Source organism: Hyla sarda, chromosome 2 (genome assembly GCF_029499605.1).
Source record: "Hyla sarda isolate aHylSar1 chromosome 2, aHylSar1.hap1, whole genome shotgun sequence".
NCBI lineage: Eukaryota > Metazoa > Chordata > Amphibia > Anura > Hylidae > Hyla > Hyla sarda.
In genome coordinates, this window is record NC_079190.1 from 147,815,434 (window position 1) to 147,829,866 (window position 14,433).

A 14,433-nucleotide genomic window follows, 5' to 3' on the forward strand; every position below is an offset into this window, starting at 1 on the left:
ACGCTGCAAGAAATCCACCTGGCAGTGGGAAAATCGCTACGAGCAGACACAGCACTTCCCCATCGGAGTCCTGTACACGCAGTAAGGTTTGGAGGTGGGGCGAGTGTTCCGACAAGACTGACACCCGGGCCTGCCTCCAAACCTTACTGCACATACAGGACTGCGATGGGGAAGCCCTGTGTGTCTGCTCATAGCAAAATGCACAGACAATTTTTCACAGCATGAATTATGCTGCCAATGCATTATGTATGATCCAATCCTAAAGTTTAACTGTCATTATAACAAACTTCTGACATGTCAAAGTGATGAAGTATTAATGTCAAAGTGACATGTCAGAAGTTTGTATCAGTTGGGTGTAGGTGCTGAGACTTCCACCAATCACTTGAATAAAGGGTCAGAAGTACGCAGCTGTACACACTGTGCCTCTTTTCTCTGCTCTGCACAGCTATAAAAATCAGATTTACAATGAATGTCTATGGGACTTCTGGCAATTCTATATATCAGACGTCCCATAGACTTCCATTGTACAAATATGCCGCTTGCTTTGGCTGTGCAGAATGGATATGAGAGGGCACAGCACGTACAGCTGCGTACTTCTGCCCCTTCATTCTAGTGATCAGTGGGAGTCTCAGCACCCACTTCAATACAAACTTCTGACATTTCACTGTGGTATGTTTGTCATAATGATAGTTACAATCTGCTCATGTAAGAGGTCATAATGATTATTGACCAGTTATGTTAAAGGGGGTTTCCAGCTTTACAAAAAATTAGGGGGCAGGGATTGGGAGGTTGAATAAAAAAATGTATCCCTCTTGTTGCTCCTGTCCAGTGCTGCCAGTGCTCCAGAGTCCCTGGCAGTAGCGCTCCAATGTTGTCACCTTATACTGCATAGGACTGCGGCAGTGGCCTCAGCAGCCATGTGTATGTACTTGTTATGCATGGTCATTGAGTCCAGTGATTGGCTGCAGTGGTCCCATGCACCAGCAGAGACGGCCCACCACATGTTCTATAATTTACTCCAGTAATTGGTTTACCACAGATGTGCCGGGTTTATTGGGATTCCAGCAGTGAAAATCCCATTCAGCACAATGTTAAAGGGGTATTCTGGGCAAAAACATTTTATCCCCTATCCAAAGGATAGGGGATATGATGTCTGATCGCTATCTCCCTGCAGCACCCGCTTTCTATGCGGGTGCTTAATCTCCAGTTTCAGAAACCTCTGGGTTTCCGGGACTGGGGACGTGACGTCACACCACGCCCCCTCTGTCACGCCCCCTCCCATAGACATGAATGGAGGGGGCGTGGTGTGACGTCCCCAGTCCCGGAAACCCTTCGGATAGGGGATAAAAAAATTTTGTCCAGAATACCCCTTTAACTTTATGTATCAGACTTTCCAAATGGGATTTTAGTGCTGGATTTCACTTGGAAATTCTGCAATGTGAATGGGCCCTAACAGTATGGAGGTAATATTTAATATTAAATCCCTTTGTGTAGGCAGTGGTATGATTTGAGAACTTCCTTATATCTTGTGCAGAGGAAAAGAAGAACAGTTGCCCATAGCAACCAGTCAGATCACTTCTTTTGTATTTCAGAGGTCAACTTTTCCTCTGCACAGGTTTTGAGAAATCTCTATTTATACATTATATATATATATATATATATATATATATATATATATATATATATATATATATATATATATATATTGGCCCTCATTTACTATTGCAAACCCGACAAGTTTTGTCGGGTTGTGCGCCAGTTTCGACTGAAACCAGAATATGCGCCTGAAATTCTGTCTGCGCCTGAATTTCTCGCCTGAAATTGCGCCTGAATTGAAAAAACCGCAACTAACTCTACAGAACCCGAAAAGGGGGCGTGGTCATCTGGAAAAGGGGGCGTGGGCACTGAAAAGGGGCATGTTCCCGACATTTTCACAAAATCCCAACATATTTACTAAAGTTTCCACAGATTGGCCCTCATTTACTTAGAAAATCGGGTTGTAAGTCTATCTTGTTTTCTTACCCGACTGCTTTTTTTCCCCTGGTATTTATTATTATGTCGCATCCTGTTTGTCGCACATGTTTTTTGTTGGTTTTGGTTTCCAACTCCTGTGAGTTATCGGGAAAAAATCCACAACAATACAACAAATTCGGGTTGTAAAGCTTTATAAATACGTGGGAAAGCTCAGAAATGTCGGGTTACGCCCCTTTTTCGAGTTTGGGAGAATCCATATCGGGTCCTTTGGGAAAAAATTTTGCATCGTGTCGCATGTTGCAGACAAAGATGTGACAAAAAAAACTAGAATTTAGAATAGTAAATGAGGGCCAATGTGGTGGATTTCAGCTGAGGAAAACCCTACAGATCAGACCATTTGTAAAAAAAAGCAAAATGTAGGGAAAGTGCAAAATGTAGGGAAACCTTAGTAAATACCGTGGAAAATAAATTGTAGGGAATTAAAACCCACAAAGAAACCTACACAACACTCTTAGTAAATAAGGGCCATTGTGTGTAGGGGAACATATGTCTTGTGGCTTGTGCCCCTGATCTTTCTTCTGGTACCTGGGCCCAATATGTCATATTGCCGCTTTGCTGAGCTCCAGCATGATGTATTGGGCCCAGAGCAGGAGCGATGGAGGTGAGTACAGTTTTTTCCCCCATACCACGCAGAAAATGCATAGGTAAAAAGAACCCTGCCAGATATCCCCTTTAACTGAATGTCACTGGCTTGTCAGTGAAATATTTCAGCATTTGGGGGCCCCACTTTGAACTTTGCCCAGGGCCACACTAAGTCTAAAACCGGCCCTGTGTATGTATTAGTTATATCTATTCCATGGAAAGCTGGGTTAGAGCAGTCATGATCGTACTTCCTACTACACACAGGTTGCCACTCAGTTTCCCCAGCTCCTGAGCTGTAAACATGCCCTGTTCCAGTATAGAATAGAACAGAATATATACTGTAGATCTGTTGCAGTACTACAACTTCCAGCATTGCCTGAGAGCTAAAGGCTGTAGACATGCTGGGAGTTGTTGTTTTGCAACAGCTGGAGGGCCACAGGTTGGAGATCATTGCTCTAGATCATACCCATGAACTGATCTGCCCTGTGGGGTTCATTCTGCCCCAGAATGTTGTGTAAGTTGTATCGGAACACTTGGTATACTGCAGCCTAGCACCACCCAGCAGCGAGCCATGGTAGTAATAGGCAGTACTGGGCTGCATTGGGCTATATTGGGCTATACGGCTCTGTCAGTATCTGGTGGGCTGTGGGAATTGAGCTTGGTCTCTGCATGAACCTCTCACAGTCCTGGTTGAAAATAGAATTTATTGCAAGATGCCAGTGTATTATGGGAATTGTAGTTGTTACTAAAATTTGGAGCAAAAGTGTCCTGTGTGCACTTACCCTTAAAGGGGTACTCCGGTGAAAAACTTTTTTTTTTTTTTTTTTTAAATCAACTGGTGCCAGAAAGTTAAACAGATTTGTAAATTACTTCTATTAAAAAATCTTAATCCTTCCTGTACTTATTAGCTGCTGAATACTACAGCGGAAATTCTTTTCTTTTTGAAACACTGAGCTGTCTGCTGATATCACGAGCACAGTGCTCTCTGCTGACACCTCTGTCCATTTTAGGAACTGTCCAGAACAGCATATGTTTGCTATGGGGAATTCCTTTTACTCTTGACAGTTCCTAAAATGGACAGAGATGTCAGCAGAGAGCACTGTGCTCATGATGTCAGCAGACCGCTCTGTGTTTGAAACGGAAAATTATTTCCACTGTAGTATTGAGCAGCTAATAAGTACAGGAAGGATTAAGATTTTTTAATAGAAGTAATTTACAAATCTGTTTAACTTTCTGGCACCAGTTGATTTAAAAATATAAAGTTTTTCACCGGAGTACCCCTTTAAGGGTGAATTTGGATGACCCCTACATCTGAGCCTCAACACGCGAGCATTTAGTCCAGCTAAAAATAGAAGTTGCCCAGGACCATGTTGATGAAATGGTCTATAAATTTAGAAACACATCGAGGTCCCTGTGTTCTCTTGCAAAAGTGATATATAATCTGAATGTGATGGATCCAACACGAATCTGTTTGAAATGTCACAAGGAAGTTCAGATGTTACCCTAAACCCACTGCGGTGATTCAGTTTCAGCTCTGCTTCAGTAAGTGGAAAGCAAATGTCAGAGGTGAAGAAGCTTTATTAGATTGGTTGAGGACAATGTACTGTTTACTGTTAGATGTTTTCATACATAGTAAGTACTGTATTTTTCGCCCTATAGGACGCACCGGCATATAAGACGAACCCAATTTTAAAGGTGCAAAATCTAGAAAAAAAAGATTCTGCACCCAACAGTGATCTTCAACCTGTGGACCTCCAGATGTTGCAAAACTACAACTCCCAGCATGCCCGGACAGCCAACGGCTGTCCGGGTATGCTGGGAGTTGTAGTTTTGCAACATCTGGAGGTCCACAGGTTGAAGACCACTGGTATAGGAGGTAATACTCACGTGTCCCCGTCGCTCCGGACCCATCACTGCTGCCCTGGATGTCACTCCATCGCTCTCCCCGGGGTGTCCCCGACGCTCCGGACGTCTTCATCCCCGGGATCCACGCTCTCCGTCGCCGTCATCACGTCACTACGCACGCCGCTCCTATTGGATGACGGGACGGCGTGCGCGACGATGTCGAAGGAGAGCGCCGCCATGCAGGGGATCCCCCACGGAGCAGACACAGAGGAGGCAGGTAAGGTCCCTCCCGATGTCCTGTAAGGTGTTCGGGACACCGCGATTTCACCGCGGCGGTCCCGAACGGCCCGACTGAGCAGCTGGGTTAGTGTCCCTTTCCCTTCAGACACGGCGGTCAGCTTTGATCGCCGCGTCTGAAGGGTTAATACAGGGCATCACCGCGATCGGTGATGTCCTGTATTAGCCGCGGGTCCCGGCCGTTGATGGCCGCAGGGACCAACCCGATAGGTGTGTATTCGCCGTATAAGACGCACCAACTTTCCCCCCCAAATTGTCATCTTCTGACCCCTATAACTTTTATTTATTTATTTATTTTTTATACCATGGTCTGTAATTTTTATTGGTACCATTTTTGTTTTGATAGGACTTTTTATAAAAAATTTTATGGTATATGAAGTAACCAAAAATGCAAAATGTTTGACTTATTGTTATTTTTTTTTTACGTGTACGCCATCGACTCTGTGGTTCAACTAACTGCAGAGAAAGAAAAAACTAACACATCCAAAGGATTAACCCCTTAAGGACACATGACGTTCTCATACGTCTCCATGTCCGAGTCCTTAAGGACACATGACGTATGAGAACGTCATGTGTTTTACCGGCCCCCCGCAACCATCTGGAGCGGAGCCGGTGCCCGATGCCTGCTGAAATCGTTCAGCAGGCATCGGGGCATATCGGCCAGGGGGGTCATTATGACCCCCCATGTCGGCGATGGCCGCAGATCGCTGGACAATTCAGTCCAGCGATCTGCGGCGGATTCCGGGTCAATCGGGTCTCCAGTGACCGGATGACCCGGAATTACTGGCTGATCGGGGCCGTCAGAGACGGCCCCGAACAGCCAGACCCAGCAGGGGTGAGGTGGCACTGGTGCCACCTCATGATCGCCCTGATTCGTCGGCCGGATTACCGGCCGACCAATCAGGGCGCCTGCTGCGGGTGTCACTCCCTCAACCCGCTCCGCCCCTCTTCCGGAGGACGGCGTCAATGTTGGGATCGGGGCCCCAGGAGCAGCGGCAACGACGAGGGACTGACCTATGCGGCGAAGATCGTTGGAGGTGAGTGACAGCCTCCTGCTGTTGCTTAGCAACAGCTCCCAGCATGCAAAAAGGGCATGCTGGGAGCTGTAGTTATGCAACAGCAGGAGGCAGACCACCACAACTCCCAGCATTCCCTTATGGGCATGCTGGGACTTGTAGTTTTGCAACAGCTGGAGGCACATTCTTTCTATGGAAAAGTGTACCTTCAGCTGTTGTATAACTACAACTCCCAGCTTGCACAATCAGCTAAAGTGCATGCTGGGAGTTGTAGTGGTGCATCTGGTGGTTGCATAAATACAACTCCCAGCATGCCCGTTGGCTGTCGGTGACTGCTGAGAGTTGTAGTTTTGCAACAGCTGAAGGCACACTGAGTTAAGTAGCAAACCAGTGTGTCTCCAGCTGTTGCATAACTACAATCCCCAGCATCCCCAGCCAAAATAGTATGCCTCCAGCTGTTGCATAACTACAACACCCAGCATGCCCTTCCGCTGTCCGTACATGCTGGGGGTTGTAGCTTTTGCAACAGCTGAAGGCACACTGGTTGCAAAACACTGAGTTTGTTACTAAACTCGGTGTTTCACAACCAGTGTGCCTCCAGCTGTTGCAAAACTACAACTCCCAGCATGCACTGATAGACCGTACATGCTGGGAGTTGTAGTTTTGCAACAGCTGGATGTTCCCCCCCCCCCCAATGTGAATGTACAGGGTACACTCACATGGGCAGAGGTTTACAGTAAGTATCCGGCTGCAAGTTTGAGGTGCGGCAAAATTTCTGCCGCAGCTCAAACTGCCAGCGAGAAACTACTGTGAACCCCCCGCCCATGCGACTGTACCCTAAAAACACTACACTAACACACAATAAAATAAAAAGTAAAAAACACTACATATACACATACCCCTACACAGCCCCCCCCCCCCCCCTCCCCAATAAAAAACGTCTGGTACGCCACTGTTTCCAAAACGGAGCCTCCAGCTGTGGCAAAACAACTACTCCCAGTATTGCCAGATAGCCGTTGACTGTCTAGGCATGCTGGGAGTTTTACAACAGCTGGAGGCACCCTGTTTGGGAATCACTAGCGTAGAATACCCCTATGTCCACCCCTATGCAAGTCCCTAATTTAGGCCTCAAATGCGCATGGCGCTCTCACTTTGGAGCCCTGTCGTATTTCAAGGCAACAGTTTAGGGTCACATGTGGGGTATCGCCGTACTCGGGAGAAATTGCCTAACAAATTTTGGGGGGTATTTTCTGCTATTACCCTTTTAAAAAATGTAAAATTTTTGGGAAAACAAGCATTTAAGGTAAAAAAAATATATATTTTTTTACATATGCAAAAGTCGTGAAACACCTGTAGGGTATTAAGGTTCACGTTACCCCTTGTTACGTTCCCCGAGGGGTCTAGTTTCCAAAATGGTATGCCATGTGTTTTTTTTTTTTTGCTGTCCTGGCACCATAGGGGCTTCCTAAATGCGGCATGCCCCCAGAGCAAAATTCGCTTTCAAAAAGCCAAATGTGACTCCTTCTCTTCTGAGACCTGTAGTGCGCCAGCAGAGCACTTTTCACCCCCATATGGGGTGTTTTCTGAATCGGGAGAAATTGGGCTTCAAATTTTGTGGGGTATTTTCTGCTATTACCCTTTTTAAAATTGTAAAAATTTTGGGAAACCAAGCATTTTAGGTAAAAAAAATATGTATTTTTTTACATATGCAAAAGTCGTGAAACACCTGTAGGGTATTAAGGTTCACATTACCCCTTGTTACGTTCCCTGAGGGGTCTAGTTTCCAAAATGGTATGCCATGTGTTTTTTTTTTGCTGTCCTGGCACCACAGGGGCTTCCTAAATGCGGCATGCCCCCCAAAAACCATTTGTCGCTCCTTCCCTTCTGAGCCCTCTACTGCGCCCGCCGAACACTTTACATAGACATATAAGGTATGTGCTTACTCGAGAGAAATTGGGTTTCAAATACAAGTAAAAATTTTCTCCTTTTTACCCCTTACAAAAATTCAAAAATTGGGTCTACAAGAACATGCGAGTGTAAAAAATGAAGATTTTGAATTTTCTCCTTCACTTTGCTGCTATTCCTGTGAAACACCTAAAGGGTTAATACACTTACTGAATGTCATTTTGAATACTTTGGGGGGTGTAGTTTTTATAATGGGGTCTTTTATGGGGTATTTCTAATATGAAGACCCTTCAAATCCACTTCAAACCTGAACTGGTCCCTGAAAAATAGTGAGTTTGAAAATTTTGTGAAAAATTTCAAAATTGCTGCTGAACTTTGAAGCCCTCTGGTGTCTTCCAAAAGTAAAAACTCATAAATTTTATGATGCAAACATAAAGTAGACATATTGTATATGTGAACCCAAAAAAAATATATTTTGAATATCCATTTTCCTTACAAGCAGAGAGCTTCAAAGTTAGAAAAATGCAAAATTTTCATTTTTTTCATCAAATTTTGGGATTTTTCACCAAGAAAGGATGCAAGTTACCATAAAATGTTACCACTAAGTTAAAGTAGAATATGTCACGAAAAAACAATCTCGGAATCAGAATGATAAGTAAAAGCATCCCAGAGTTATTAATGTTTAAAGTGACAGTGGTCAGAATTGCAAAAAACGCTCCGGTCCTTAAGGTATAAAATGGCCTGGTCCTTAAGGGGTTAAATATTGAATATGATCCTTCTAGATAGGCCCATACTGTCTAACTGCCGATTCCCCCAAATTTTCTCAAACTGTTTCAGGCCTTTTGATGATTCTTATGCCATTAGCCACTCATACATATAGATTTTATTTGTAAGCTCTGTCCAGGCTTCAATTCTCGGGCCATTTGGAGCAAACCAGGATCGTGCCACTATTACCTTGGCCAAAGCCACAAGGCCAAAGCCACCTAAAGGGGTTCTCCGGTGCTTACACATCTTATCCCCTATCCAAAGGATAGAGGATAAGATGCCTGATCGTGGGAGTCCCGCAGCTGGGGACGCCCGTGATCATGCACGCGGCACCCCGTTTTTAATCAGTGCCTGGAGCGTGTTCGCTCCGGGTCTGATTACGCTCGACCGCAGAGCCGGCGGCGTGTGACGTCACGCCCCGCCCCCGTGTGACGTCATGCTCCGCCCCTCAATGCAAGCCTATGGGAGGGGGCGTGATAACTATCACGCCCCCTCCCGTAGGCTTGCATTGAGGGGCGGAGCGTGATGTCACACGGGGGCGTGATGTCACACACCGCCGGCTCTGCGGTCGAGCGTAATCAGACCCGGAGCGAACACGCTCTGGGGACTGATTACAAACGGGTGCCGCGTGCATGATCACGGGCGTCCCCAGCTGCGGGACTCCCGCGATCAGGCATCTTATCCCCTATCCTTTGCATAGGGGATAAGATGTGTAAGCACCGGAGTACCCCTTTAATAATCAAATATTCCATTTCTCCATATCTATTGAAATAGCCTAACATCAGATCAATATCCAACTCCAAATTATATTACAAAGTTACCCAATTTTTTTACGGTTTAACTAACCTTATATTTTAAAAGTTTGGACATTTACACACGCAGCGATACCCCATATGTTTATTCTTGATTACATTATTTTATTTTAAAATGGGAAATGGGAAGGTGATTCAAAGTTTTATTGGGGGGCGGGGCTTAATCATATTTATTAACTTATTACACTTTTTTCTTCCGTCCCCATAGGCGGGCTATAACATGCATATGCTGTTCAATGCTGAGCTTTGGCTCAACATTGATCAGTGTTATCAGTGCTCTGCTGCTCCCGCCTTTTTTTTTTTTTTTTATTAATTGCAGTTAGTTACTAACTAGAACTCCCAGCATGCCGTGATGCAGCCTGCGGCTCAGTAGCTGCCCCAAACAAAAACTACAACTCCCAGCATGTTGGGCTATATAGTAGTATAGGTCAGTGTTTCCCAGCCAGGGGTGCCTCCAGCTGTTGCAAAACTACAACTCCCAGCATGTTGGACTATATAGTAGTATAGGTCAGTGTTTCCCAGCCAAGGGTGCCTCCAGCTGTTGCAAAACTACAACTCCCAACATGTTGGACTATATAGTAGTATAGGTCAGTGTTTCCCAACCAGGGGTGCCTCCAGCTGTTGCAAAACTACAACTCCCAACATGTTGGACTATATAGTAGTATAGGTCAGTGTTTCCCAACCAGGGATGCCTCCAGCTGTTGCAAAACTACAACTCCCAGAATTTTGGACTATATAGTAGTATAGGCCAGTGTTTCCCAACCAGGGGTGCCTCCAGCTGTTGCAAAACTACAACTCCCGGCATGCTCGGACAGTTGGAGGTGCTCTGGTTGGGGACACTGGTATAGGTTATGGTGCAACATTCCGGGAGTGAGTTGGTTGAATACCGGCAGGGTGGCCAAAATACCGGTTGTGCCAGTAAAATACCAGTCAGGTGCCAACCCTAGGCTCGAAATACCGGTGTGAAAACCTAGCCCAAAGGGTTATCTAACATTAGAATAGACTAGGTAAGTCAAGCAAAGAATTTAACTCCGTGTTTCCCAACTAGGGTGCCTCCAGCTGTTGCAAAATTACAACTTCCAGCATGCCCAACCATGCTGGGAGTTGTAGTTTTGCAACAGCTGGAGGTACACTGATTAGAAAACACTGATTTGAACTGTAAAAAAATTTTTTATAATAAAAAGTGTTTTTCAAAAGAGGGGTCAGTCCACACGTCCATAAAAATAAGGACTAGTGAACTGACCCTACGACTCCTGAATCAAAACAGCACGAAACATCGGTGCGTGATGACGTCAGCTCCGGAATTTCCAGCGCTATCGCGAAGCCATAGTGACAGGAAGCCACGCCCACTGGGTTAGCCACGTCCAGGAGGCGGCACAGAGGTGACCACGGGGGCGGTAGGTGGAGCGAACCTGAGCGGAGGTTCCCAGTGTATCGCGCTACATCCCGCTGTATACTGTGACTACAGGTGACATATAGAAAGGAAGCGCTCTAGCCGTCATACAGGAAACCGTAGTGTAAGCGACAGGAAGCGGGGGCTACACCGCCATACACGGCCAGGTCCAGGCAGACGTGCCAGGCTCTGCTGGGCGCTATCCTGTGGGTCATGGATCATCAGTACCTTCAGGCTGCCAGCCGGTACCAAGTGGTAAGTCACCTGGAGGACTGGTGACGGGCGGGGTGACGTCATGTGATGTCACGGGACTGTGTGTGATGCAGTGCGGTGGGCCGCTGCAGTGCGCCGCTGTCATTGTCCTGACACTGCTGCCAGACTCCACTACCTGCCCAGCGATCAGAGGAGGGTGCGGGGCTCCACTACCTGCCCCGCGATCAGAGGAGGGTGCGGGGCTCCACTACCTTTCCCCTGATCAGAGGAGGGTGCGGGGCTCCACTACCTGCCCCCTGATCAGAGGAGGGTGCGGGGCTCCACTACCTGCCCCCTGATCAGAGGAGGGTGCGGGGCTCCACTACCTGCCCCCTGATCAGAGGAGGGTGCGGGGCTCCACTACCTGCCCCCTGATCAGAGGAGGGTGCGGGGCTCCACTACCTGCCCCCTGATCAGAGGAGGGTGCGGGGCTCCACTACCTGCCCCCTGATCAGAGGAGGGTGCGGGGCTCCACTACCTGCCCCCTGATCAGAGGAGGGTGCGGGGCTCCACTACCTGCCCCCTGATCAGAGGAGGGTGCGGGGCTCCACTACCTGCCCCCTGATCAGAGGAGGGTGCGGGGCTCCACTACCTGCCCCCTGATCAGAGGAGGGTGCGGGGCTCCACTACCTGCCCCCTGATCAGAGGAGGGTGCGGGGCTCCACTACCTGCCCCCTGATCAGAGGAGGGTGCGGGGCTCCACTACCTGCCCCCTGATCAGAGGAGGGTGCGGGGCTCCACTACCTGCCCCGCGATCAGAGGAGGGTGCGGGGCTCCACTACCTGCCCCCTGATCAGAGGAGGGTGCGGGGCTCCACTACCTGCCCCCTGATCAGAGGGGGGTGCGGGGCTCCACTACCTGCCCAGCGATCAGAGGGGGGTGCGGGGCTCCACTACCTGCCCCGCGATCAGAGGGGGGTGCGGGGCTCCACTACCTGCCCCGCGATCAGAGGAGGGTGCGGGGCTCCACTACCTGCCCCGCGATCAGAGGAGGGTGCGGGGCTCCACTACCTGCCCCGCGATCAGAGGAGGGTGCGGGGCTCCACTACCTGCCCCGCGATCAGAGGAGGGTGCGGGGCTCCACTACCTGCCCCGCGATCAGAGGAGGGTGCGGGGCTCCACTACCTGCCCCGCGATCAGAGGAGGGTGCGGGGCTCCACTACCTGCCCCGCGATCAGAGGAGGGTGCGGGGCTCCACTACCTGCCCCGCGATCAGAGGAGGGTGCGGGGCTCCACTACCTGCCCCGCGATCAGAGGAGGGTGCGGGGCTCCACTACCTGCCCCGCGATCAGAGGAGGGTGCGGGGCTCCACTACCTGCCCCGCGATCAGAGGAGGGTGCGGGGCTCCACTACCTGCCCCGCGATCAGAGGAGGGTGCGGGGCTCCACTACCTGCCCCGCGATCAGAGGAGGGTGCGGGGCTCCACTACCTGCCCCGCGATCAGAGGAGGGTGCGGGGCTCCACTACCTGCCCCGCGATCAGAGGAGGGTGCGGGGCTCCACTACCTGCCCCGCGATCAGAGGAGGGTGCGGGGCTCCACTACCTGCCCCGCGATCAGAGGAGGGTGCGGGGCTCCACTACCTGCCCCGCGATCAGAGGAGGGTGCGGGGCTCCACTACCTGCCCCGCGATCAGAGGAGGGTGCGGGGCTCCACTACCTGCCCCGCGATCAGAGGAGGGTGCGGGGCTCCACTACCTGCCCCGCGATCAGAGGAGGGTGCGGGGCTCCACTACCTGCCCCGCGATCAGAGGAGGGTGCGGGGCTCCACTACCTGCCCCGCGATCAGAGGAGGGTGCGGGGCTCCACTACCTGCCCCGCGATCAGAGGAGGGTGCGGGGCTCCACTACCTGCCCCGCGATCAGAGGAGGGTGCGGGGCTCCACTACCTGCCCCGCGATCAGAGGAGGGTGCGGGGCTCCACTACCTGCCCCGCGATCAGAGGAGGGTGCGGGGCTCCACTACCTGCCCCGCGATCAGAGGAGGGTGCGGGGCTCCACTACCTGCCCCGCGATCAGAGGAGGGTGCGGGGCTCCACTACCTGCCCCGCGATCAGAGGAGGGTGCGGGGCTCCACTACCTGCCCCGCGATCAGAGGAGGGTGCGGGGCTCCACTACCTGCCCCGCGATCAGAGGAGGGTGCGGGGCTCCACTACCTGCCCCGCGATCAGAGGAGGGTGCGGGGCTCCACTACCTGCCCCGCGATCAGAGGAGGGTGCGGGGCTCCACTACCTGCCCCGCGATCAGAGGAGGGTGCGGGGCTCCACTACCTGCCCCGCGATCAGAGGAGGGTGCGGGGCCCCACTACCTGCCCCGCGATCAGAGGAGGGTGCGGGGCCCCACTACCTGCCCCGCGATCAGAGGAGGGTGCGGGGCCCCACTACCTGCCCCGCGATCAGAGGAGGGTGCGGGGCCCCACTACCTGCCCCGCGATCAGAGGAGGGTGCGGGGCCCCACTACCTGCCCCGCGATCAGAGGAGGGTGCGGGGCCCCACTACCTGCCCCGCGATCAGAGGAGGGTGCGGGGCCCCACTACCTGCCCCGCGATCAGAGGAGGGTGCGGGGCCCCACTACCTGCCCCGCGATCAGAGGAGGGTGCGGGGCCCCACTACCTGCCCCGCGATCAGAGGAGGGTGCGGGGCCCCACTACCTGCCCCGCGATCAGAGGAGGGTGCGGGGCCCCACTACCTGCCCCGCGATCAGAGGAGGGTGCGGGGCCCCACTACCTGCCCCGCGATCAGAGGAGGGTGCGGGGCCCCACTACCTGCCCCGCGATCAGAGGAGGGTGCGGGGCCCCACTACCTGCCCCGCGATCAGAGGAGGGTGCGGGGCCCCACTACCTGCCCCGCGATCAGAGGAGGGTGCGGGGCCCCACTACCTGCCCCGCGATCAGAGGAGGGTGCGGGGCCCCACTACCTGCCCCGCGATCAGAGGAGGGTGCGGGGCCCCACTACCTGCCCCGCGATCAGAGGAGGGTGCGGGGCCCCACTACCTGCCCCGCGATCAGAGGAGGGTGCGGGGCCCCACTACCTGCCCCGCGATCAGAGGAGGGTGCGGGGCCCCACTACCTGCCCCGCGATCAGAGGAGGGTGCGGGGCCCCACTACCTGCCCCGCGATCAGAGGAGGGTGCGGGGCCCCACTACCTGCCCCGCGATCAGAGGAGGGTGCGGGGCCCCACTACCTGCCCCGCGATCAGAGGAGGGTGCGGGGCCCCACTACCTGCCCCGCGATCAGAGGAGGGTGCGGGGCCCCACTACCTGCCCCGCGATCAGAGGAGGGTGCGGGGCCCCACTACCTGCCCCGCGATCAGAGGAGGGTGCGGGGCCCCACTACCTGCCCCGCGATCAGAGGAGGGTGCGGGGCCCCACTACCTGCCCCGCGATCAGAGGAGGGTGCGGGGCTCCACTACCTGCCCCGCGATCAGAGGAGGGTGCGGGGCTCCACTACCTGCCCCCTGATCAGAGGAGGGTGCGGGGCTCCACTACCTGCCCCCTGATCAGAGGAGGGTGCGGGGCTCCACTACCTGCCCCGGGATCA

General features: G+C 51.9%; 1 protein-coding gene across 6 annotated transcripts in view; it reads left to right on the forward strand.

The window, feature by feature from the left end:
• NDFIP2 (Nedd4 family interacting protein 2) overlaps nt 1-14,433 on the forward strand; it is a 155,461-nt gene that overhangs the window by 1,713 nt on the left and 139,315 nt on the right. Inside the window, exon 1 of one of the 6 annotated variants that reach the window (XM_056555575.1) lies at nt 10,621-10,904. The exons of the other annotated variants lie outside the window; for them this stretch is intronic. Coding sequence (XP_056411550.1) covers nt 10,863-10,904 — 42 coding nt within the window. The 5' untranslated portion in view covers nt 10,621-10,862. Of the gene's footprint in view, nt 1-10,620; nt 10,905-14,433 lie in introns of those variants that run through there. 6 annotated transcript variants of the gene reach the window in all.